General features: G+C 46.8%; 1 protein-coding gene across 7 annotated transcripts in view; it reads right to left on the reverse strand.

Moving 5' to 3' along the window:
* BIRC6 (baculoviral IAP repeat containing 6) overlaps positions 1-26,937 on the reverse strand; it is a 533,701-nt gene extending 506,764 nt beyond the window's left edge. For all 7 annotated transcript variants that reach the window (XM_075339505.1, XM_075339507.1, XM_075339508.1 and 4 more), the window contains exon 1: positions 26,487-26,937. In XM_075339505.1, coding sequence (XP_075195620.1) covers positions 26,487-26,910 — 424 coding nt within the window. In that variant the 5' untranslated portion in view covers positions 26,911-26,937. The remainder of the gene's footprint in view (positions 1-26,486) is intronic.
* Positions 26,938-27,172: the final 235 nt, after the last annotated feature.

The following is a 27,172-nucleotide window of genomic DNA, read 5'->3' on the forward strand; positions in this document are numbered from 1 at the left end:
GATTTAAACAAGCGGCCAGCGTGCAGGCACCATCGGCGCGGTTCTCCAGTGAAAACTGGAGAACCGGCCGGAAATGTTAACACAGTCATAGAACACACTCTCCCCAATATATAAAGTACAAGGGACCCCTGGAAAGACCACTTTCTGTGGTAATAACGTCTCAGTACTTAGCTTGTGAGACGCAGGTGCCAGGTCCCTGGGAGGTGAGCGCTCCGTCCGGCAGGATCCTGAAAGGGCTGCGGATGGAGACCGGTCTCCTGCAAAGCAGTGAGAACCGTGATGGCTCCCACTTCAAGCCAGAGCCTCAGGGGATGGTGAAGGAGCGTGGCATGTGAAGGCTCCAGCCTTGTAAAATCAACCTTAACAGCACCGCCGACACAGTGGGGTGCGAAGGGACATGCCGGGAGTCCAGACTGGACCCGCTTTTCTTCCAAATCTTTGAAATCAAAAACATCAAAAATCAAAAATCAGAGAATGCATGTGTGTGTGTGACCTCCTGAACACAAAGCATTGAAACTGGTTAGATTTGTCATCCAGGGGATGTATATGCTCGGAGGGAGGAGCTACACTTTTAGTGTAGTACTTTGTGTGTCCTCCGGAGGCAGAAGCTATACACCCATGGTCTGGGTCTCCTATAAGGAACGATGAAGAAATCAGGTTATGTGCATCTCTGTAATGAGGAGGGCTGTGGTGTAATGACATCAACACCCTATATAAGGGGTGCTTAATTATTAGGCAACTTCCTTTCTTTTGGCAAAAGGGGTCAGAAGAGAGATTTGTCGGGCTCTGTAAAGTCCAAAATTGTGAGATGTCTTGCAGAGAGATGCAGCAGTCTTGAAATTGCCAAACTTTTGGAAGCGCCATCACCGAACAATCAAGCGTTTCATGACAAATAGCCAACAGGGTCGCAAGAAGAGTGTTAGGCAAAAAAGGCGCAAAATAACTGCCCATGAATTGAGGAAAATCAAGCATGAAGCTGCCAAGATGCCATTTGCCACCAGTTTGGCCATATTTCAGAGCTGCAATGTTACTGGAGTATCAAAAAGCACAAGGTGTGCCATACTCAGGAACATGGCCAAGGTAAGGAAGGCAGAAAAACAACCACCTTTGAACAAAAAAACATAAGAAAACGTCAAGACTGGGCCAAGAAATAACTTAAAACTGATTTTTCAAAGGTTTTATGGACTGATGAAATGAGAGTGACTCTTGATGGGCCAGATGGATGGGCCAGAGGCTGGATCAGTAAAGGGCAGAGAGCTCCACTCCGACTCAGACGCCAGCAAGGTGGAGGTGGGTTACTGGTATGGGCTGGTATCAATTTGTGGAACCTTTTTGGGTTGAGGATGAAGTGAAGCTCAACTCCAAGACCTACTGCCAGTTTCTGGAAGACAACTTCTTCTAGCAGTGGTACAGAAAGAAGTCGGTATCGTTCAAGAAAAACATGATTTTCCTGCAGGACAATGCTCCATCACATGCATCCAACTACTCCACAGCGTGGCTGGCCAGTAAAGGTTGTTCACATGATCTGAACCCCATAGAAAACCTGTGGTCCCTCATAAAATGTGACATTTACAGGGAGGGAAAACAGTACACCTCTCGGAACAGTGTCTGGGAGGCTGTGGTGGCTGCTGCACGCGATGTTGATCGTTAACAGATCAAGCAACTGACAATCTATGGATGGTCGGCTGTTGAGTGTCATCATAAAGAAAGGTGGCTATAAATCGGTCACTAATTTTTTGGGGGTTTTGCTTTTGCATGTCAGAAATGTTTATTTCTAAATTTTGCGCAGTTATATTGGTTTACCTGGTGAAAATAAACAAGTGAGATGGGAATATATTTGTTTTTTATTAAGTTGCCTAATAATTATGCACAGTAATAGTTACCTGCACAAACAGATATCCTCCTAAGATAGCCAAATCTAAAAAAAAAAACCCACTCCAACTTCCCAAAATATTAAGCTTTGATATTTATGAGTCTTTTTGGGTTGATTGAGAAAATAGTTGTTGATCAATAATGAAAAAAATCTGCTAAAATAGAACTTGCCTAATAAGTCTGCACACAGTGTGCAGCTTGTATCTGTTCCATCTCAATGGACAGGGATAAGCACTTAACACATCTTTAAAAAAAAAAAGACATTTTTAAACCAAGGCTACCACCCTACCTTCATTGATGAGATCATTAGAATAACAAGGATCCCCAGAAGTCAAATACTGTACTTCAATACAAAGAAAAAAACAATCATGGACCTCTGGTGGTGACCTACAACCCACAGCGCTTAAGGTACCGAGAAAATCGTCACCATATTCCACACAAGGATGAACAGTTAAAAATAATATTCAAAGACCCTCCCTTGCTATGCTACAGGCAATCTCCCAATTTAAGAAACAGCATGATTCTAAGTTTAATGCCCTCGGATATACCAAGAGGAACTTATCTTCATAATATGAAGAGCTGCAAAACCTGCACTCATGTAGAGACCAAAGAGCGGATACAGACCCCAACACAGCAGAATTATAAGATTCCCAGGACATTCACGTTCCTTTTCCGATGTGGGACACTTGATTCTGTGCACTATACAAATGCATCTCAATAAGTTACAATATGCTCAAAAACTTCATTTATTTCAGTAATTCAATACAAAAACGAAACACAATTGCAGAGTCATTAAAAACAGTGATCTATTCCAAGTGTTTATTTCTGTTAATGATGATGAGTATGGCTTTCAGGCAATGAAAACCCAAAAGTCATCTCATAAAATCAGAATAATTAAAGGGGTGGTTCACCCATTTTTTTTATTTTCTGTCGAAGTTCTACTTACCATTCTAGGCGTCTTCTCCATTGGCTTCTGTTTCCATTTCTGGCACTGAGCGGCACTATGCTGCACGCTCAGTGCCTGTCACATGACCCCCTGGAGCTGTGGCCGCCGGCATCCTCTGACGTCCCGGCATTTCCGGGCTCTCAAACAAGACAGGTACGTCACAGGATGCCGGCGCCACTCAGATTGAGTGACAGGGCTGTGGGCGGTGACTACCGCACGTCACAGCTCAGCATCGAGGGGAGGATCCAGAGGACGTCAGTGTGGCGTCCTGCAGATGGTGAGGCACGGGGCGCCAGTATGCAGTACAGGGGGGGGGGGGGTCTTCAGCTGAATCCCCCCCTGCACGTAAGTATGTGATCACACTGTCCACCCGCCCGCTCTGCTGCGATGTCAGGAGAGCGGCCGGTGTCGGGCAGTGTGATCTTCTGCTCCTCCCAGCAGCAAGACACTGACAGGCATGTCACCGCTGTGCTCTGCCATCTGTCCTGCTGCATGGGACCAACTGTCTGCACTCTGTCACCTGCACCACAAGTCACAGAGTGGAGACAGTTGGTGACAGAGCACCTCTGCCCTCCCCCCTCCCCCCTCTTCTTTCCCCACTCTCTTCTCCCCCCCCGCTCGCTCTCTTCTCTCCCCCCCGCTCGCTCTCTTTTCCTCGCTCTCTCCTGGCATGGTCAGTACAGAAATCTCTCCATCTTGGAGGGGTGAGAGGGAGTAATAAACATGGAGTCCCTACTGTGTCTGTGTATTTATTTCTAATAAAGTATTTTTCTCTGTGTGATGTCTTTTTTTTTTTTTTTAAACCCTTTGTTGGAGATTCTTAATGGCCAGGTTAAACTTGGCCTGACATTAAGAATCTCGGGCTTTATACCAGCTGGTAAAACATAGCTGGTATTAACCCCTTATTACCCAGCGTGCCACCTGCCACCAGGGCCACTGGAAGAGTTGGATACAGCGCCTGAAGATGGCGCTTCTATGAAAGCGCCATTTTCTGGGGCAGCTGTGGACTGCAATTCGCAGTGGGGGGCCCAGAAAGTTTGGGCACCCTGCACTGTGGATTCCAATCCCCAGCTGCCTAGTTGTACCTGGCTGGACTCAAAAATTTGGTGAAGCCCACATTTTTTTTTTTTTTTTTTTTTTTTAATTATTTCATGAAATTCATGAAAAAAAAGGGCTTCTCTATATTTTTGGTTCCCAGCCGGGTACAACTAGGCAGCTGGGGGTTGGGGGCAGCCCGTAGCTGCCTGCTGTACCTGGCTAGCATACAAAAATATGGCGAAGCCCACGTCATTTTCTTAAAAACTTTTTCAGGGAAAAACCTTTATAAAAAAAAAAATGCTTCCCTGCATTTCTATTGCCAGTGAAAGTAACACCAAGCAGCGGGGGCTAGCAGCCAGTAGCTGCTTTGGTTACCCTTAGCAATAGAAAATGCAGCGGGAGCCCACAAACAGTGATTTTTTTGTTTTTTTATTTTTAATGAATTTTTTTTAAAAAAAAAATCGGCATGGGCTTCGCCCATCGAGCACCAGAGCATTTTACTGCTCAATTCATCCCAAGTATTCAGATGACTCCAGTGTCGGCCGATTACTTGTTCTGTGTCCCCCTGCATCCATCGCAGCGTGTACAGGCTGTGAGGTCAGCGGAGTGGAGACAGTGACATGCTCTGCTCTGACACAGTGTGCTGCATGTCACTATCTGTCTCCACTCTGGCACTTGTTGTGCAGGTGACCGGATGCTACATGTCACTAACTGTCTCCACTATGGGACTTGTTGTGCAGGTGAGAGTGTATACAGTTGGTACTATGCAGCAGAAATCACAGAGTGGGGCAGTTAGTGACATGTATCATCCGGTCGCCTGCACAAGTCCCAGAGTGGATACAGTGACATGCAGCACACTATGTGTCAGAGCAGAGCATGTCACCAACTTGCTCTTCTCTGTCACCTGCGGTGCTGCATGACACGTTTTTGCCGCGATTTGGTGCCTTTTTTGCTGCGTTTTTGCTCACTGCGTTTTTAATCAGTGCACAATGCCATTAAAGATTGTTGATGAAAAAAAAAAAAAAAGGTCTGATGTCATTTCCTTATTTAAAATGTTCATTGTATGCAGGAGAGCAGACAGCAGCTGCAGAACTACAAGGCTCAGCATCCTCCATCCAGGACTGTATGCAGTTTTTTACCCAAAAAGAAAAAAAAAATGACATGGGCTTCGCCATATTTTTGTATGCTAGCCGGGTAGAGCAGGCAGGTACGGGCTGCCCCCACCCCCAGCTGCCTAATTGTACCCGGCTGGGAACCAAAAATATAGAGAAGCCCTTTTTGTTTTAAATTATTTCATGAATTTCATGAAATAATTTTTAAAAAAAAAATGACGTGAGCTTCGCCTAATTTTAGTGTCCAGCCGGGTACAACTAGGCAGCTGGGGATTGGAATCCACAGTGAAGGGTGCCCAAGCTTTCTGGGCACCCCCACTGCGAATTGCAGTCCGCAGCCACCCCAGAAAATGGCGCTTTCATAGAAGCGCCATCTTCTGGAGCTGTATCCAACTCTTCCAGCTGCCCTGATGCCGGGTGGCTAGCTAGGTAATAATGGAGTTAGGGCTAGCTGTATATTATTAGCTAGCCCTAAGCCCGAAATTCATGGTGTCACGCCAATATTAGACATGGCCACCATGAATTTCTAGTAATGATAAAAAAAAAAAAAAAAAAAAAAAACACAACACAGAAAAATATTTTTATTAGAAATAAAACACAACACAATTAGTGACTCCATCTTTATTGAAATAAACCCCCCTCCGCAGTAATCCTGGGTTAGGGTCACGCGCCGTCCAATCAGGATCCAATATCATCTGATCGGTTTGCTGGAAGGCAAAGCGATCAGATGATGTGTCAGGTTAAACTACGTGAATCACATGACACATCAGCTGATTGTATAATCGGCTTTTATACAATCAGCTGATGCATCAGTGCAAAAAAAAAAAATACTCACGTATGTGCTGATTACCGGTAGCTCCTGCAGCGGAGTCTGATCCTGGCCGATCACTGCAGGAGCTGCCGGTAATCAGCTGATGAAGTCCCCTGACGGCAGGATCAGCTGATAGCCGGCCGAGCGCGAAGAAGCCGGCGACACCACGAGAATCGATCAGCTGATGCGTCAGGTGACTGCATCAGGTGATCCACCGCCAGGTCCTGCAAGCTTCGTACGTGCCCCGGGGAGACTGCACACAGCCAGAGCGGCGGGACCTGGACCGGGACAGGAGCGGGCATGGCACCCGGACCCTGCAGACAGGTGAGTTTGACACACACACACACTGTACACACACACACTGTATATACACAAACACACACACTGTATATACACACACACACACACACACACTGTATATACACACACACACTGTATATACACACACACACACAAACTGTATATACACACACACACTGTATATACACACACACACTGTATATACACACACACACACACTGTATATACACACACACACACACTGTATATACACACACACACACTGTATATACACACACACACACTGTATATACACACACACACACTGTATATACGCGCACACATACACTGTATATACGCGCACACACACTTTCTTCCCCTGGCTGTGTAGAGCTGCTGCTGTCTGTGTGATTGCTCTCAGTGCACATCCACTGGGAAGAGGCAGGGAGGAGGGTTTGGGTGGGAGCAGAGTGGGTGTATTAGACACAATGGGTGTGTTAGATAAGCCAGACACCGCCCTAGAGCCACAAAGAATTCTGGGACTTGTAGGAACTGAACACAGGAAGTCAGAGGAGAGATTAACCCCATCAGAGCTGGAGCCAGCAATGACCGTGTGCTGCTAGTGCACAATAAAAGCTAAGTTTGCTGAAAAAACATAATAGATGTGTTGAGGGGCACATATTAGCAAGATTTATCAGAAAAAAAAAAAAATCAGTTTTGGTAACTGGACAACTTCTTTAACACAAAACACCTGCAAAGGCTTCCTAAGCATTTAAAATGGTCCCTTAGTCTAGTTCAGTAGGATACACAATCATGGGGAAGACTGCTGACTTGACAGATGTCCAGAAGGCAGTCATTGACACACTCCACAAGGAGGGTAAGCCACAAAAGGTTATTGCTAAAGAAGCTGGCTGTTCACAGAGTGCTGTATCCCAGCATATTAATGGAAAGTTGAGTGGAAGGATAAAGTGTGGTAGAAAAAGGTGCACAAGCCACCGGGATAACTGCAGCATTGATAGGATTGGTAAGAAAAGGCCATTCAAAAATTTGGGGGAAGATTCACAAAGAGTGGACTGCTGCTGGAGCCAGTGCTTCAGGATTTTTGTTTTATACGCTCTTGTGAACTTAGGCCTCTCAGTCAGACATTTCGGTTTATGCACATGTCTGATTTTCAAGGATGCCACACAAACTCTTTATATTCTATGGGGCTGTTCACATGTCTTTTTGTGAACTTTAAGATCCCCTTCACATGTCCGTGATTAAAAACGCACATTTTTTTCACGGTCCGTGATGTGGGGTGTGTGCGTGTGTGTGTGTGTGTGTGTTCAGCATGTGCCATCTGTGATCAGAAACTTCTATATTCACCTGCCCTCAATGCTGCTGTTACTTTGAGGTCCGCGGTGCAGTGAATATACATGAGCAGAATGAGTGGGCCCAGAAGCAAGAGACAGCAGCGCCGAAGACAGCATCGCTGGAGACTAACAAGTATATAAAAATAATTTTATTTCAAAGACACGTCTTTTCTCCGGTACATGTCTCATTGATATCACACAGATCACATTGTGCTGCTGGAGAAAAACTGATTTGTTTCAGTGTGACTTTGCCATAACGCTACCCAAAAAAGCAGTGTGTTTCAGGTGTGCATTAAAATACATCCACAGGTGTGTCTCTAAGACAGATGTTGCCAATAAACCTATCAGAAGCTTCCAAAGACATGAAATCATAAGGGCTTTCCCATATTGTTTAACACTAGAACTACTGGACTCGTGACACCTATATAGAAATACATGGTGCAAAGTAGTCAAAATGACTACCTCAGTAGTTCTAGTGTTAAAGGCATAGTACTCTTAAGGCGGAGTTACACGCTACGCTATATCGTGCGATCGCACCCGCCCCTGTCGTTTGTGCGTCACGGGCAATTCGTTGTCTGTGGCGCACAATGTCGTTAACACTGTCAAACGGACTTACCTCCCTAACGACCTCGCTGTGGGCGGTGAACATCCTCTTCCTGAAGGGGGTGGGACGTTCGGCGTCACAGCGACGTCACACTGCGGTCGCCCAATAGAAGTGGAGGGGTGAAGATGAGCGGCCGGAACATCCTGCCCACCACCTTCCTTCCTCATTGCCGGCGGGACGCAGGTACGGTGCTGTTCGGTGTGTCACACGTAGCGATGTGTGCTGCCTCAGGAATGACGAATAACCGACGCACAGAAGGAGGAACGACATTATGTAAATGAACGACGTGTCAACGAGCAACGATAAGGTGAGTATTTTTGCTCGTTAACAGTCGTTCGGAGGTGTCACGCGGTACGGAATCTCTAACGACGCCGGATGTGCGTCACAACACAAATTCCGTGACCCCGACGACATATCGTTAGATATATCGTAGCGTGTGACGGGGCCTTTAGGCTATGTGCCCACGCTGCGGATTTACCGAAAATCTGCAGCAGCGGCACTTCCAAGCCATTTCAATGGCATTTTGGAAATGCTGTGTCCATGCTGCGGATTTTTCCGCGGCGGATTTGCCGCGGATTTTGATCCGGAAAAATCTGCAGCATGTCAATTATTGTTGCGGATTTTGGGTATAGAATGGGGAAAAAAAAAAATCCGCATCAAAATCCGCGGCAAATCTGCGGCAAAAATAAAGGATTTGCCGCGAAAGTCACGGATTTTCATGCAGAAATATCCGCAGGTACATTCTACCGTGGACACATAGCCTTAGGGTATGTAAACTTTTGACTTTGCTGACAGAAATAAAATACCTTAAAACATTCTCTCCCTCATTATCCTGGCATTTAAAGATAAATAATTTTGGTTCCTAATTGACCTAAAACAGGAAAGGTTTATTCTGTTTTCATGTCAGATATTGAGAAAAACATGCATATGTGTCTCTATAGATAGTGGATGGAAACTAAGGGTTTCAACGGTACATGGATCATGTTTGTGATAAATTACTGTAGTAAAATGGTGCATCCCTACTTATACCATGTAACTGAAGTGCAGCACAGATTCAACTGAAAGCTGAGATTATTTGATCAGGGACATACATTTATAGGACATTTCATAACTTTCCCAATTTCTTATGAAAAAACATTCATCACATACTGCATTTAACCGCTGAACCCAATTTATCATATTGTCGGAGTTTTATACCAACTTTAACTCAACAAAAATGGACACCGACTCCACAGCCCTGCTACAGCCCTCAGCTGTGTGCTTATGACGGCTGTGTATCAAAATATGAGGGACCCTATGAGGCTTTTTTTTTTATTATTATTTTTTAAATTTGGTGCTGAAATTTATACACCAAATTCCTGCACCAAATCTGCATCTCCAGGCAAAACAAAAAAAAAAAAAAATTGCATCGCAAAACGACAAACAGCTTAGTAAGCGACATCGCTGGAATAACCCTCGACTCTGCTCTATCCTTCAAGCCACACATCCAAGCCCTCTTCACCTCATGCAGACTACAACTCAAAAATATCTCCCGGATCCGTGCTTTCCTTAAGGCCCGTTTCACACGTCAGTGAAAAACAGACGTTTTTCACTGGCGTGTAAAACACGCACATGTCCCTGCGTGTGCCGTGAATCACGGCACACGTGGGTTGTCTAAGTGCAATCCGGGCTCCGTTCTCCGTGGCCCGTGATTGCACTTAGAAATCAACTCACCTGCGCCCGCTCCCGCTCTCCGTGGTGCTGAATCCTCCCGCGGTGCAGCATCCGGCCGGCGCTGACCCCTGCAGCAGCTGCTTCCGGGTCGGCTGTGTCGCGCATCATTAAGGCTAAGTTCACACATCCTGTGTTTTCAATCCGTCAGGTCCGTCAGCAACGGATCAGTCATTTTCAAGATGTCAACTGATGCAACTGATGTGTTTTTCACAGGATTCCTTTCACAGGAATCCTGTGAAAAAACGGATCAGTTGCGTCCGTTACATCCGCTGTGCGTCCGTTTTTTGACGGATCAGTCATGATCCGTCTGTGTTTGGGACAGCCCAGTGGGCGTGCCAAGCATGCTGGGCTTGCTCAGTAGAGCATGACGGAATCCTGCGCTGGATTCCGTTGTAAGACGGATTACGACGGAATCCAGCACCATAGACATGCATTACAAGCTTGACGGATGGCGACGGATTCCTGCGCGGCGCGTTAATTTTGACGGCCCGAAAAACGTTACATTCTGCGTTGCTCCCCGCTCGGCGGTCAGTCAAAAACGACGGACCGCGACGCAGCGGATGCAACGCAGGGTCATCAGTCGCAATCCGTCGCTAATAGAAGTCTATGGGGAAATACAGGATTCCTGCAAAATATTTTGCAGGTTACCGTAATTCCCCAAGGCGACGGATTGTGACTGATGCAAAACACAGGATGTGTGAACTTAGCCTAAGATGCGCGACAGTAATCAGCCGGCTTAGAAGCAGCAGGGAGAACGGGCTGCAGAGGACATCGCAGGAGCCGGGTGAGTTAAAATGTTTATTATTTTAAATGCACGTTTTTTTCTGGCACGTGTTTCACGGACCACACCACTGCGTGGTCCGTGGGACATCAGTGATGCCACAAAAAAATGGACATGTCTCCGTGCGGCAATCACGCACACGCGGGTACACTGCACGGAGACACGTGCAGTGAAAAATCACTGACGTGTGAGCAGACCCATTCATTATAATGGGTCTGCGTAAGTCAGTGATTCTGGTACGTTTAAAAAAAAAAAAAAAGCACAAACGTACCAGAATCACTGACATGTGAAAGGGGCCTAACCAAGATTCAGCAAAAACATTAGTGCATGCCCTCATCATCTCCCGCCTCGACTACTGCAACCTCCTGCTCTCTGGCCTCCCTTCCAACACTCTTGCACCCCTCCAATCTATCCTCAACTCTGTGGCCCGCGTAATCCACCTCTCCCCTCGCTATTCCCCAGCCTCGCCACTCTGCCAATCCCTTCACTGGCTTCCCATCACCCAACAACTCCAGTTCAAAACATTAACCATGACATACAAAGCCATCCACAACCTGTCTCCTCCTTACATCTGTGACCTAGTCTCCCGGTACCTACCCGCATGCAACCTCAGATCCTCACAAGATCTCCTTCTCTACTCCTCTCTTATCTCCTCTTCCCACAATCGCGTACAAGATTTCTCCCGTGCCTCCCCCATACTCTGGAACGCTCTACCTCAGCACATCAGACTCTCCCCTACCGTGGAAAGCTTCAAGAGGAACCTCAAGACCCATCTCTTCCAACAAGCCTACAACCTACAATAACCCGCAGTCCAGTAGACCACTGCGCAACCAGCTCTGTCCTTACCTATTGTACCATCACCCATTCCCTATAGACTGTGAGCCCTCGCGGGCAGGGTCCTCTCTCCTCCTATACCAGTCTGTTTTGTACTGTTAATGATTGCTGTACGTATACCCTCTTTCACTTGTAAAGCGCCATGGAATGAATGGCGCTATAAAAAAATAAATAATAATAATAATAAATAATAGGGTTTCTGTCTCTACATTATGCTGCTCTTAGATGGGGTAGCAAAAACCCGGTGACAGATTCCCTTGAAGTATTTGGTGCAGATATTTCTGCATCTCTTGGCTTGAAAAGCGCAGCGTTTTTGATACATTTTTTTAACGTACATTTCTGGTGCCCATTTTTCCCACTCATTAGTAGGGTGAAATATACAGCAAAAACAGTGAAAAGAACGGACATGTGGCAGATTTAAACCTGCATGTCAAAAATAAGCAATTCCCTTAGCTTGTATCGGGAAAATCTTCTGGTTTTGTGAAGAAACTGCAATGTGTGCACAGGCTGTAAATGTGCCTTAAAGGGAAGGTATCACGGTTTTTTATTTTTGTATTAAAAATAGTGATTATGAAATCAAGTATTTCTAATAAAAACTAAATAAGCTGCGATTTTCATTTTGTATGTAATTCTTATTTTACTGGAGGCACTGGGGGCTGCCATGCTGGATTTGCTGTGTGTGTAACGACAGTAACTCCTTCCTTTATGGCAGCCCCTGTGCATAGACTCTGATAGTCGGGCTCCGACCCCATGCCGTACGTTACAGTGGGCATCTGCTGTGACCTGGACGCGCCCCCTGGGCTGTCCAGTTCACAGCAGAGGGAGGAGACCAGCGCCATTATTGTGGAGCTCACAGCGTGTGCTGTTTGCTCCACTTTACCCCTGTCAATCGCCTGGATGTGTGAGTACGGGCCCCCTCGTGTGTGTGTGTGTGTGTGTGTGTGTGTGTGTGTGTGTGTGTGTGTGTGTGTGTGTGTGTGTGTGTGTGTGTGTGTGTGTGTGTGTGTACCGGTGATACACAACCCTGCAGAAAGTATCTAATCCTCTCCTGTGTGATACCGTCTGCTGAGCTGTGTATCTAATCCTCTCCTGTGTGATACTGTCTGCTGAGCTGTATTATCTAATCCTCTCCTGTGTGATACTGTCTGCTGAGCTGTGTATCTAATCCTCTCCTGTGTAATACGGTCTGCTGAGCTGTGCATCTAATCTTCTGTGTAATACGGTCTGCTGAGCTGTGTATCTAATCCTCCCCTGTGTGATACTGTCGGCTGAGCTGTGTATCTAATCCTATCCTGTGTGATACTGTCTGATGAGCTGTGTATCTAATTCTCTCCTGTGTGATACTGTCTGCTGAGCTGTGTATCTAATCCTATCCTGTGATACTGTCTGCTGAGCTGTGTATCTAATCCTCTCCTGTGTGATACTGTCTGCTGAGCTGTGTATCTAATCCTCTCCTGTGTGATACTGTCTGCTGAGCTGTGTATCTAATCCTCTCCTGTGTGATACTGTCTGCTGAGCTGTGTATCTAATCCTATCCTGTGATACTGTCTGCACAGCTGTGTATCTAATCCTATCCTGTGTGATACTCCTGCTGTCCTTGGGGACACTTTGGACATTTGTGGTCATCAACAAAATGGCTGTGCACTGTGTCCCTACATGTCATTCTCTGTTATCTGTTGTAAACACTCAGATTGGGAGGGGGAGGCGTGCCACCACACACAGGAGAGCAGACTACGCCCACTTTTACTGCAGGCTGTAATCTGAGCTTTTTATACAGTGGAATTTCTGAAGGATTTCAGCAGCTGCTCCCCATAGTGTTTAACACTGGAAAATATCAAACTTTTTAATTTTTTTTTATATTTTGCTCAATTAAAAACAAATAATATTTAAACAAAACATTAAAACATTATTACTTTACATTTTTTCAGTTATTGAATTTTTTTTTTTTTGACGATACCTTCCCTTTAAGGATTGGGCAGGCTTAAATCCAACATACCCAGGATATAGGTTTCATGAAATACCTGCTGAATGAAAGCTAGATAATCCTTGAACATAAATTAGTCAGCCGGTGGCCCAACAGCGTGAATTAGGCCGCGCTCACATCAGCGGTACATTGCCGCAGGGCTGGATCCATTTATTTCCTATGGAATTACGGCAACATGCGGTGCATGTGAACGCATCCCGCCGCGACTCCACTGGAGGTGAATTGAGCTGAAACACATTTGTACCGGATCCGGCCATGCGGCAAAATACAGTTGAAGTGAGCGGCACACCTTAGCTAGCGTAGTCTTTAGTATTTTCTGGATTTCTTGCAATTTTTAGTCCTTTCCTTTTTGTAGCTCTGTACTTGGGGTGAAAGCAGCTGTAAGCTATAGGTAAATCTCTCAGTAAGGCTGCTTTCACACATCTGTTTTTTGCCGTCCGGCACAATCCAGCAAAAAAACGGATCTGTTGCATCAGTTTTTTTCCATGCGTTCCTTCTGTTTTTTGATGGATCCGTTGCAGTACTGAGCATGCGCAGTTAAAAAAAAACGGGTCATTGGATTCCGTCATATACCGGATCCGGCGCCCATAGGCTTTCATTGTAACTCATGTCGCACGGAGTCATACGGTTTTTTGCCAGAGAGAAAAAAACATTGCAAGCAGCGTTCCATCCGGCCGCCAGATCAGCTATTTACGCCGGATCTGGCAAAAGCCAGATACAACGCAGGCCATACAGCACAATCCGGTGCTAATGCAAGTGTATGTGGGAAAGAACAGATCCAGCGGCAACACATGCCGGATCCGTTCTTTCCAGTTTTTACTGGATTGTGTCGCACGGCAAAAACCGGATGTGTGAAAGCACCCTAAGCGCTCACCCTCCCTGCAGCGCTGCCACAGGTGGGATCGAGCGTATCATGGGGCTCAAAGCAGCTGTTTGGAAGACCTGCCCTGTCTTTCATTGTCCTAGTAACGATTTGTCTTCATAACTGCTCTTCACTCAGATGAAAAGTTAAGGTTCCTGAATAGAACATCCCCTACCATTTCACCATCTCCATAAACTAGAAAATCCTTTTAAAATTATGCAAAAAAATATTTTTAAAAGCCATAGAAAATGTGTTTAAGAGAGCGTCCACACGATCAGGAGACACTGCGTTCTAGACGCAATCTTTCTTTTCATTCCTCCTCCGGAGATGCCAGTGTTCTCCGCGGGAGAATGCAGAGTCCGAGCCCACGATCACATCCAAAACGCTGCTAACACCGATCATGTGGACGTACCATAAAAATGCAAAAATGGGTCATACCAGTGGGTCATGACAATTGAAATGCAACTGGCAGTCAAGAAAAAAAAAAAGAAGGGTCTGATTGGTCACCATGGTCACAGAGCACAGAAGAGTGTACTTAGGATGTGTGAAGAGCCCCTAACCTTGAATACAAACCCTCCTGCATAATCATTAATCCAGCAAAGATGGAGCCCACTTGGTCACTAAAGCTAGGTTCACATTTCCGTTGTTTTAGGTCCGTCAGCAACGGATCAGTTGTTTTTTAGATGTCAACTGATGCAACAGATGTGTTTTTCACAGGATTCCTTTCACAGGAATCTCGTGAAAAAAACTGATCCGTCGCGTCTGTTACATCCGCTGTGCGTCCGTTTTATGACAGATCAGTCATGATCCGTTTGTGTTTGGGACAGCCCAGTGGGTGTGCCAAACATGCTGCACATGCTCAGTAGAGCATGACGGAATCCAGCGCTGGATTCCATTGTAAAACGGATTACAACGGAATCCAGCACCATAGACAAACATTACAAGCTTGACGGACGGCGACGGATTCCTGCGCGGCGCGTTAATTTTGACTGTCAGAAAAACGTTACAATCTGCGTTGCTCCCACCCGGCGGTAAGTCAAGAAACGACTGACTGCGGCGCAGCGGATGCAACGCAAGGTCATCAGTCGCAATCCACCACTAATACAAGTCTATGAGACTTAACGGAATCCGCTAAACGGATGCCGTTGTTTACCTTAGCCGCGGATTGTGACTGATACATTTTAACGGAAATGTGAACCTAGCCTTATACATATTGTATCTGCATACAAAAAAAAAAAATTAATAACACAAAGGGTGCTGAAATGAGGCAAATATAGTCAGTGTCACCCACCGATAATTATGATAACTGGTGCATTATAAGGTAACAGTTACCATATATAGTGAGCAGCAGGATTATTTTTAGGCCTTAATCTATTCTTTTGCCTGACATTACTTAACACGTTTTGTTTTTGTGGCATCACTGACTAGCTCAAGTACACATCAAAAAAATGTGTGTGTGTATATATAGTCCTGTGCAATCCTGTACGATACATATGACTTGTGATGCTCCGTCCTGTTATGATCCTGTCCTTAGATGCACTTTTACACTGCGTCCAAATACACAATCACCTGCCGCAGACCGGGCACATATGGAAGGACCTTTCCCTACATAATGATAGCTTTCCTTGTGGTGCTGCAGATTCAGAGACGACTTGTCAGCTCTCCTGAATGTCTGTGGTATACTTATGTCCCATAAGAGAACCTTTTCTTACATCTTATATTGTTCCTCCTACAAGAAATGTATAAATGGATAATTGAGTGTTACCTGTTGGTGGAGAGTTCCTACAGTCTCATACAGTCTAATCGGTGCTGCTTTTGTTGAACTGTTCAGACACACCCCTTTGACAAGCAAAATAGTCACACCTAGTTGTCAATTTACGCTGGTGCGACACAATGACATGTAACCGCAATGCTTTGAATACATTTGTGCGACTTGCTAGCGCTCGACTTTTAGAGCTGTGATTGTGCTGTAAATCAAGCAGCCAGGAGACGTCGCACTGAAATTGATGGCTGGGTCGTGTGACTAGTAATCAGCAACAGAAAATAATCCACATGTGGGGACATTTGCAGCTCAGGTGGCATGTCCCAGGTCGCCATAAGAAATCATTCCATCCGATGTCCCCCGCCTAACACATACACTTCTAGGAAGAACGCACTGCGTTATTAGGAAACAAAATCCAGAATTATTTTCTTAGGGACTGTAAGTTTCCTGAATCAGATAAAATAAATTATGTTAGAGATGAATTTTGGGAGAAGTTAGGTCTCTTCATCACACAAGGTACACCACACATCTGAAGAAGCACGCACAGAGCAGACATGGCATAAGCGGACATTAAAAAATAAACTAACAGAATGAGCTTAGAGCGCAAATCCATTAAGGGGCTGTCCACCACTCGGACACGCACTTCTCAATCATATAAAATAGCAGCCTATACTCCAAACCGGTGCGGGCACTGTTCCAGCACTGTGTGCTGGGTCATCCCGGGGCTCACATGATATTATGCCACAGGAGCCCTACAGCCAATCAGTGGCCACTTCCCCCTTTCCGACATCTGACATTTAGGCTGAGGCCACACGGGGATTACTGCGACCCCCTCGCATGACACTCGCTCACGCTGGCAGTACAGCAGAGCAGAGTGTCATGCGAGTGTCCCTACGACTGAGGTTCAACCGCGCGAGCGGACCTCAGCTGCGGGGGACGGGCCGGCACTGAGGAGGGGAGGGAGGGATTTATCATCTTCTCTCCTCCGTAGCCGGCTATTGCAATTCTCGCCCTACACTCGCGGTACACCGGTGTACCGCGAGTGCAGTGCGATTTTTCTCTCGCCCCATAGCCTTGAATGGGTGTGAGAGAAACTAGGATCGCATTACACCCGCAGCATGCTGCGATTGTTTTCTCAGTCTGAATAGGGCTGAGAAAAATAATCGCTCATGTGCGCTGACTCACAGGCTAATATTGGTCCGAGTGGAATGAGATTTTATCGCATTCCACTCACTCCGATTTTCATGCCCCAGCCACATCTCTCACCTCTTGTGGTGTTAATTTTAAACATAGGAAGCGAGAGTGAAGCAGCCACTGATTGGCTGCAGGGCTCCCATGGAATAATAGCATCACACGAGTACAGGTGACCCAGCACACACAGTGCTGGGGGAGCGCCCGCACCGGAGGAGAGTATAGACTGATACTATTTTAAATGATGGATTTGACAGAATGAAGATGTTTCTTTCCTTTATTCTTCACCTCAGAAGAATGGATCAGAGTGTGAGCAGCATAATCGGGGTGTTCTTCTCAAATGAAGAAACTATGGTTGGGTGAACTCAGCTGTAGTGGGAGCAAACAACCTTTTCACAACTGGCTAACATGGTGCCAACAAAGAGGTTTGCCAAAACCAAGAGTGGAACGATCAGAAGAAAAAGTATACTAGAAACACGGGCACCACTCCTGCATTTATTACCCACTCCTAGAAATCCTTACACAGACCAAATACTGAACGTGGCCTAAAAATCCTGCCCAATCATAGGCACAAGACACAAATATAAGGTACAGTGGCCAACATTTACTAACAGGCATTTTGCAACAATAATATTGGAAAGTGTAGGTGGTATGAATGGGGCATCATTTATTAAAGGGGTTGTCTAAAATTACAAAAAAACATGGAGGCTGTAATAGACGGATTTTCCACTGCTCAGGACATGGTAGGCTCTTCTCACCACATCTGAACACCAAATATCAAAGCCCTGCACACTAAATATAATGGATTACGGCATGACAACCTGCATTTAGAAATTCACACTGTAAAAATTCTGATAACGGTGACCACTAGGAAGTACTAAAATGTAGCCAAATCATCCTGCAACGGAAAGAAATCCCGGCACTCAATGAAGCCGTAGATGGTACTTATAAAAAAAAAAACCCTTAATCTACGACTTCATGCGAGTGCCGGGATTTCTTTCTATGCTATCATTGCTTCCACATGCACCACGATGTAAAGGGTAGAGTGCCGATCATTCATGTGATTTCTCAGTGCAAATGATCTAGACGAGTGGTTTCCACTGGAGTAAGAAGCGCCAAGTTCATTCCCTGAAGCATCTTCCCACTGGGCACCACCACAAAAAAATGTATGTACCTTACTGTAAGGGGTGCTTTACACGCTGCGACATCGCTACCGATATATTGTCGGGGTCACGTCGTTAGTGACGCACATCCGGGGCCGGTAGCGACATTGCAGCGTGTAACACTAATGAGCGACGATCAACGATTGCAAAATCGTTCCAAAAATGTTAACGTTGACACGTCGTTCATTTCCTTAATATCGCTGCAGCCACTGGTACGATGTTGTTCGTCATTCCTGCGGCAGCACACATCGCTAAGTGTGACACCGCGGGAGCGACGAACATCTCCTTACCTGCGTCCACCAGCAATGAGGAAGGAAGGAGGTGGACGGGATGTTACGTCCCGCTCATCTCCGCCCCTCCGCTTCTATTGGCCGGCCGCTTAGTGACACTGCAGTGACGTCGCTATGACGCCAAACGCACCTCCCCCTTGAGGGAGGGATAGTTCGGCGGTCAGAGCGACGTCGCTGACCAGGTATGTGCGTGTGACGCTGCCGTAGCGATAATGTTCACTGCGGCAGCGATCACCAGATGTCGCACGAGCGACGGGGGCGGGAGCTATCGCGCTCGTCATCACTAGCGATTGCTAGTGATGTTGCCGCGTGTAAAGTACCCCTTAGGCCCCCTTCACACGTCCGTGAAAATCACGCACGTGTTTCACGGACGTGTCAAAGGTGCAGTTTTCCCTCCGTGTGCCGTGTTTATGGCACTACTTGTGTTCTCCGTGTGTTATACGTAAAACACACGGAGAACGGAAATCCCCGCCTTACCTGATTCTTCCGGAGCTGTCTGTAGTGCTGAATGACAGTGTTCTGCACAGGCCACGCCCCGCTGACGCTGCTTCCGGCCCTCAGTGAAGATGATGCGTTGTTGAAATTCACTGGGGGACGGATGCAGGTGACGGCCACAACACAGACTGCAGGGCTCCTGGAGGTATGTGTTTTGTTTTTTTTTTATTTTAAAATGACACATGGACCCGCATCCAGACTACATCGGTGTGGTACGTGTGCAGGCCGAGTGACACCCGTGCTGCCGGAGAAACACGGACATGCATCCGTGTGGAGTACACGGAGGCACGGGCCAAAGGATAAGCATGTGCGTGTACATAAACCCATTGATTTTAATGGGTTTACATGTGCGCTTGTCTCCGGTACATGCGGGCACGGACCTAGCACGTACCGGAGACAGGTGCGTGTGAAGGGGGCCTTAGAATGTATGCCTCATGGACTTAATGTCTGATTGTTAGAGGTGCGATACCTGGCACCCCTGACAATCAGCTATTCCCAGTGCTGCTGCCAGCCGGAACTACTCATTTGCACACTGTTATTGTGTGATTTGCACAGTGACAGTGTCCGCTTCAGATGAGCGGATCTGGCAACACTGAGTAGCACGTCACCGATGACGCTTCATCCCAGGGAGGGGGCAGAGGCTGTGTGAGTGACTGCAGTCTCTGCCCCCTAATGACACTTTGTTTGAGAATCCCAGCATGCACTGGGATTGTCAAACCAAGCGTCAGAAAGGAAGAGAAATCAATATTTAGATAGTGTAGTCACGGAAGGGTACGCAAATTTTAATGAAGCCATATTAGAAATTAGTTTATTTTGTGGCAATAGATAGGATCACCACTAATTTAAGTTTTCTTCAGCAACTGAATTGAGCAAGGAAAAGCAGGTCTAGTCAGAATGTGGCTAGAAATATGCATCCTTGTGGTCACGTGACCATCTCTACAAACAACGGAGAATCCTAACCGTGTGCATTGCGCACACTGTACAGATTTAAAAGCCTGCAGTAATTAGAGGGGTTTTTTTATGTTATCGCTCAAGTGGTGTTTTAAATCTAAGATCCCCGACCCTAGTCCTATTCTTGCCATCCAGCATCTGGAAGTTTTGCTACAGAATTTCTGCAACAAAAAGCAGCATGTCACTTCTTTTCTGCAGGTACAGTTAGGTCCAGAAATATTTGGACAGTGACACAAGTTTTGTTATTTTAGCTGTTTATAAAAACATGTTCAGAAATACAATTATATATATAATATGGGCTGAAAGTGCACACTCCCAGCTGCAATATGAGAGTTTTCACATCCAAATCGGAGAAAGGGTTTAGGAATCATAGCTCTGTAATGCATAGCCTCCTCTTTTTAAAGGGACCAAAAGTAATTGGACAAGGGACTCTAAGGGCTGCAATTAACTCTGAAGGCGTCTCCCTCGTTAACCTGTAATCAATGAAGTAGTTAAAAGGTCTGGGGTTGATTACAGGTGTGTGGTTTTGCATTTGGAAGCTGTTGCTGTGACCAGACAACATGCGGTCTAAGGAACTCTCAATTGAGGTGAAGCAGAACATCCTGAGGCTGGAAAAAAAGAAAAAATCCATCAGAGAGATAGCAGACATGCTTGGAGTAGCAAAATCAACAGTCGGGTACATTCTGAGAAAAAAGGAATTGACTGGTGAGCTTGGGAACTCAAAAAGGCCTGGGCGTCCACGGATGACAACAGTGGTGGATGATCGCCGCATACTTTCTTTGGTGAAGAAGAACCCGTTCACAACATCAACTGAAGTCCAGAACACTCTCAGTGAAGTAGGTGTATCTGTCTCTAAGTCAACAGTAAAGAGAAGACTCCATGAAAGTAAATACAAAGGGTTCACATCTAGATGCAAACCATTCATCAATTCCAAAAATAGACAGGCCAGAGTTAAATTTGCTGAAAAACACCTCATGAAGCCAGCTCAGTTCTGGAAAAGTATTCTATGGACAGATGAGATAAAGATCAACCTGTACCAGAATGATGGGAAGAAAAAAGTTTGGAGAAGAAAAGGGAACGGCACATGATCCAAGGCACACCACATCCTCTGTAAAACATGGTGGAGGCAACGTGATGGCATGGGCATGCATGGCTTTCAATGGCACTGGGTCACTTGTGTTTATTGATGACATAACAGCAGACAAGAGTAGCCGGATGAATTCTGAAGTGTACCGGGATATACTTTCAGCCCAGATTCAGCCAAATGCCGCAAAGTTGATCGGACGGCGCTTCATAGTACAGATGGACAATGACCCCAAGCATACAGCCAAAGCTACCCAGGAGTTCATGAGTGCAAAAAAGTGGAACATTCTGCAATGGCCAAGTCAATCACCAGATCTTAACCCAATTGAGCATGCATTTCACTTGCTCAAATCCAGACTTAAGACGGAAAGACCCACAAACAAGCAAGACCTGAAGGCTGCGGCTGTAAAGGCCTGGCAAAGCATTAAGAAGGAGGACACCCAGCGTTTGGTGATGTCCATGGGTTCCAGACTTAAGGCAGTGATTGCCTCCAAAGGATTCACAACAAAATATTGAAAATAAAAATATTTTGTTTGGGTTTGGTTTATTTGTCCAATTACTTTTGACCTCCTAAAATGTGGAGTGTTTGTAAAGAAATGTGTACAATTCCTACAATTTCTATCAGATATTTTTGTTCAAACCTTCAAATTAAACGTTACAATCTGACCTTGAATTCTGTTGTAGAGGTTTCATTTCAAATCCAATGTGGTGGCATGCAGAGCCCAACTCGCGAAAATTGTGTCACTGTCCAAATATTTCTGGACCTAACTGTATCTGCGTTTTTGCCATTGATAATTAACCACGGCAGATCAGCACCAAACCCCTGTAAAACCACATGAGGAGTTTGGGTGAGTTTTCTTGCCACAGGTGCGGAATTATGCCAGAGAGTGCGTATTTTGCTTAAGAAACATCTACCCAGTGCGCACAGACCCTTAGGGTTTGTGCGCACGCAGCATTTTACGTTTGACAACAAAACTGCACCATCTGGCAGACTTTGACAACTGTAAACACTGCGTTTGACAAAAAACTCATGCGGTTTTTGCTGTATTTTTATTAATGCGTTTTTTAAAAGAAAAAAAAATAAGATGGGATAGGATATTTGATAGCTAGAATAGATGGATAGATAACTAGGATAAATAGAACACAAAATAGATAAAGAACAGATTTGATGGTTATGAAAAGTAGAAGGGTTCCCATGTTTTGTTTTTAATTATTTGATTAAAAAAATGATGTGAGGGGCCCCCCATTTTTCTGAAGCCAGCCAAGGTACAGCAGACAACTGGGGGCTGGTATTATTAGGGTAGGAAGGGTCATCGTTATTCGGCCCTTTTCAGCCTAACAATATCAGCTCGAGAAGTGTCGCATCCATAAGATGTGCCAATTCTGGGCGTTGGGCCTGGCTCTTCCCGTTGCCCTGGTGCGGTGGCAATCGGGGTAATAAAGAGTTAATAACAGCCCACAGCTGCTAAGCCCTAACTTAGTGATGGCAGGCATCTATGAGACCCCTCCCATCACTAATATGTGAATGAAAGTAAAATGAACACAAACGCCCAAAAAATCCATTATATGAAATAAAAGACAAAAAAGCATCGTCTTTCACCACTCTATTAACCCCTCAATTACCCCTCCAGGTGGAACGTAATACACACGAGGTCCCAATATGCTTCCAGCACTACTACATCTGACGCTCACAGCGAGCACCATAGGACAAGACTGCGCACTGAGCTCCACGCAGCAACTGAAGTAAGTCACGCTATCAGCGGTGACATCACTCAATTAGCCACAGCTGGCGTCCTCCACCTGTGACAGCACTCAGGTGAATTTCGGTCACAGGTGAGTCCTTTACCTGTGACCGAAAATCAGACCGCTACTGAAGTGAGCCACAGGCGGAAAACTCGAGTAAGTGTTGTCGCCGCTGATGGTGTGGCTCACTTCAGTCGCAGCCTGAATCTCAAGGTGGAAAACCTGTGATGTCACTGCCGAGACACACGCCGTACTGCGGGGCCCGCAGCTATGAAGTCAGGAGTTCACCCGAGTTCATTCTGACCACGTGGCTCTGTCTGCTCTCACAGCTGGCACTCATGCTCTATGACGCTCGTCGTGACAGGACGCAGCAGAGCTGAATTGACGTGGGACCTCGTGTGGATTACTTTGGACATGGAGGGGTGTTTGGGGGTTAAAGTGGTGAAAGAGGGTGCTTTTTATTTTAAATAAAGGAGTTATTGGATGTTTGTGGTTATTTACTTTCACTTACAGATTAGTAATGTGGGGTGTCTCAGGCATCTGATATCACTAACCTAGGGCTTAGTGGCAGCAACAGACTGCCATTAACCCCTTATTACCCCGATTGCCACCGCACCAGGGTAATTGGGAAGAGTTGGGTAAAGTACCGGGACTGTCACATCTAATGGATGCGGCAATTACGAGCGGCTGCTGGCTGATATTTTCAGGCTGGGGGGGATGCAAATAACAAAATGTCTCCCCACCCTGAGAATACCTCAGCTGTGAGGCTTTATCTTGGCTGGGTATCATAATTGGAGTGGGGGTAAGGGGGGTAATGAGGAGGGGGGGGGGGTGATGAGGAGGGGTGGGAGTGAGGGGGGGGAAATTGCATACTTTTTTTAAAAATTATTTCTTTTCCACAGACAGGAGCAGCAGTGAATATGTATGATCCTAATGAGCGGGTGCAGTGAATATGTATGATCCTAATGAGGTCGGGAAGAAGAATGAGAGGCTGTGGGAGCAGTGTGACAGCCGTGCCGGTGAGTATGAAGCGAAGACAGAGATTTTCACTCCTGCAATTATTTTTTTATCCTGGAACAAAGTGGGTGACCAGCATTTTTTGTGACAAGAATGCAATCACATCAAATACAATACGCAACTAATTTGTTACCATGCGTTTTGCCATCCATTTTTCATCCCTTCATTGAATTTTATGAGTGACAAAACGTGACAAAAACGCAAAAAGAACGGACATGCTGCTTTTTTTTTTTTACAAAGATTTTGAAAAATATTTGACAAATAAAACTGCACCGTGTGCATGGAAATTCTGATTTCTCAGACAAAAACGCAGAAAAAAAAAAAACGCAACGTGTGCACATAACCTAAGAGTCAGGGCAGGGAGCTTAGGTTAATAGCAGCACTCCAGCGCTGGAAACAAGAATGCTGGAGTGCTGCTACAAGTGAGAGTCAGACACTTGTGACATGCGCAGATCCAGAGTAAAGAGAAGAAACCAGTATTGCACAGGGCACAGATGACAGATGCTCCACTGAAAGCTGTGGGCCTTTTCTCCTCCTGAGTGTGAGGCACTGGCCAGCTATGTTTAACCTCTGTGCGCAGTGGTGTCTGTAGTGGCCCATTTTGCTGAAATCGATGGGTTCAGACGAGTCGACAGTAATTTATTAATTATGCATTGCTAATATAGTGCTATCATATTTCACAGCGCTTTACATACAGTATTATTGCTGTCCCAATGAGGCTCACAATGGTGGCACGGGCCGACTGTCAGAAGAGATGTCTATCAGGTTGGTCTGATGTTAAACAGCCAAATCACATTGTTCTCTTCGTGAATAGCCGTCGGCCAAAATGTCAACCGCCACGTTTCTTAGCCAACAAAGAAGCACTCGGCAGAATGACCACTCTCGTATATGGCAGAATCGGCAGAGAAGGCTGCTGTCTAATGAGTATTGCCCGCTTTGGCCACGTGCACAATGCCGTCTTCAATAATCACACATATTTGCTATACATCAAAGATTTTTTCTTATCCGCTCCTAACATGCTGATAGGGACTCAGCACTGACCACGTGTAAGTGCTGACCGCGATCTACATGAAGCAATTCATCAGAGACACAGACTCGTTACTACCAGGTTATAAATGCCCATATCCTACTGATGGCCGGCTATAAATGCTCTTGTATTAATTTCCAAATCCTGGAGATCACCTCCAACAATCTATAAATGGCAAAACCACTTTCTGCCGGCTTGTATATGCTCAGAGGATCCTCATCCATCACATCATTAATGCTGACCGGAATACTGCCAGGGACCTCGGTATACCAATACAGAAAAGAGTCCGCCACTCACAATATATTGCAAATAAACTTTTTTTTTTTTTTTTTTTTAACGGTGGTTAAGAAGGAGAGTGTACAAACATGGCGTTTCAGTCGGAGACCTTTATCAAACATACACCTGGAGGCGAACCACGGCTGAGTCAAAGACTGAAAACCACGCAGATCGCACATCCACAAGCACTATTTTCTCTATTTATGGCTCAGCCGTGGTTCGTCTCCAGGTGTATGTTTGATAAAGGTCTCCGACCGAAAAGTCACGTCTGTACACTCTCCTAGTTGAACCAAAATTAAAAAACCTTTATCTGCAATAAATTTTGTGTGATGGATTCTTTTCTATATTGGTCTATGGAGCGGAATCCTATCCAAGCACCTATGATCTCTAGGAGTGCTGTATTTCATATCTTCAGTTGTCCCCCCCTCGCCCTCCCATACTACACCCGGCGGCAGGGATGCCCCCCTCGCCCTCCCGTTCTACACCCGGCGGCAGGGATGCCCCCCTCGCCCTCCCGTTCTACACCCGGCGGCAGGGATGCCCCCCTCGCCCTCCCGTTCTACACCCGGCGGCAGGGATGCCCCCCTCGCCCTCCCGTTCTACCCCCGGCGGCAGGGATGCCCCCCTCGCCCTCCCGTTCTACCCCCGGCGGCAGGGATGCCCCCCTCGCCCTCCCGTACTACACCAGGCGGCAGGGATGCCCCCTCGCCCTCCCATACTACACCCGGCAGCAGGGATGCCCCCTCGCCCTCCCATACTACACCTGGTGACAGTGATCCCCCCCCTCTTATAACTAGGTGGTAGGAATCCCCCCTAGCATTCCGGTACACTCAATGTAAGGGATTCGCCCCCCTCACCCTCCAATTACACCCAGCGGCAGGGATTCCCTTCCCTCACCCTCCTGTACACCTGGTGGCAGGGGTCACTGTACCCTCCAGCACTCCCGGTGGTAGGGATCCCCATCCCATACACCTGGTGGCCTTGATCCCCCACCCCCTTGCCCTCCCATATTACACCTGGTGGCAGGGATCACTGTACCCTCCAGTACTCCCGGTGGTAGGGATCCTCATCTCATACACTTGGTGGCCTTGATCCCCCCCTTGCCCTCCCATACTATACCAGATAGCAGGGATCCCCACCTCACGCTCCAGGGCTGGCCCGCCTATACCTGCTCCCATGGATGAGCGTGTCCCTGTGTATAGCAGCTGCCCCGGTGGCCGGCGGTGCAGCCACAGGACATGTAGAGGGGCGGCTCGGTATCCGCCGGCCTCGGTGACAGCGGCCCACCCCCGTCACTCACCGTGCACGGCTGACGCCTGGAGGATCGCCCCTGACGTGCCATCGATGACTTTGATGCTGCCCCGTGTAGTGACGGCCAGGATGGCGTTCAGCGCCGGATGATAGGACAGGCTGCTCACACCATGTTCGTCACAGCGCAAACATCCATCTCTGAGAACTAACCACTCCGAGGATCCCGCCGCAGCCCCCGCCGCCATCTTCGGCAGCCGGGCCCCCTCCGGGCGGGACACCGGGGCGAGGAGGCCGGGGGAAGAACGAGGCACAGAGGCTGACGAGCGAGAACTTCTGGGGCAGGAGGAAGAGGATTCCAGTACAGGAGCCGGGTGAGGAGGAGGGAGAGGAGGATGAGGAGGAGGGCCGCCGGCCGCTGCGTCAGGTGACAGGAGAGCAGCAGCCGCAGCAGCTCCACTACCGCTATACACCATCCGGGGCAGCGGCCAGGAAGCCGCACGGACAGGAGGAGGAACACCGGAAGTGACGACACCAGCGCTCGCCTGACGGCCGTGCTCGTGCGTGCTGCCACTGCGCTGTTTTTTTTTTTGCTTATGAAAAAACTTTATTGAGAGGAAATTCGCACAGTGACTCAGACAATTTGGGTAACCGCACCACTCCTACACTGCGGTGCCTTGTGTGCCCTCAGCTTCCCTCCGCCTGTGTGAGGCTGAAGTCACACGCAGTGTTCAATGC

This window comes from Anomaloglossus baeobatrachus, chromosome 3 (assembly GCF_048569485.1).
Source record: "Anomaloglossus baeobatrachus isolate aAnoBae1 chromosome 3, aAnoBae1.hap1, whole genome shotgun sequence".
In the NCBI taxonomy this organism is placed as follows: domain Eukaryota; kingdom Metazoa; phylum Chordata; class Amphibia; order Anura; family Aromobatidae; genus Anomaloglossus; species Anomaloglossus baeobatrachus.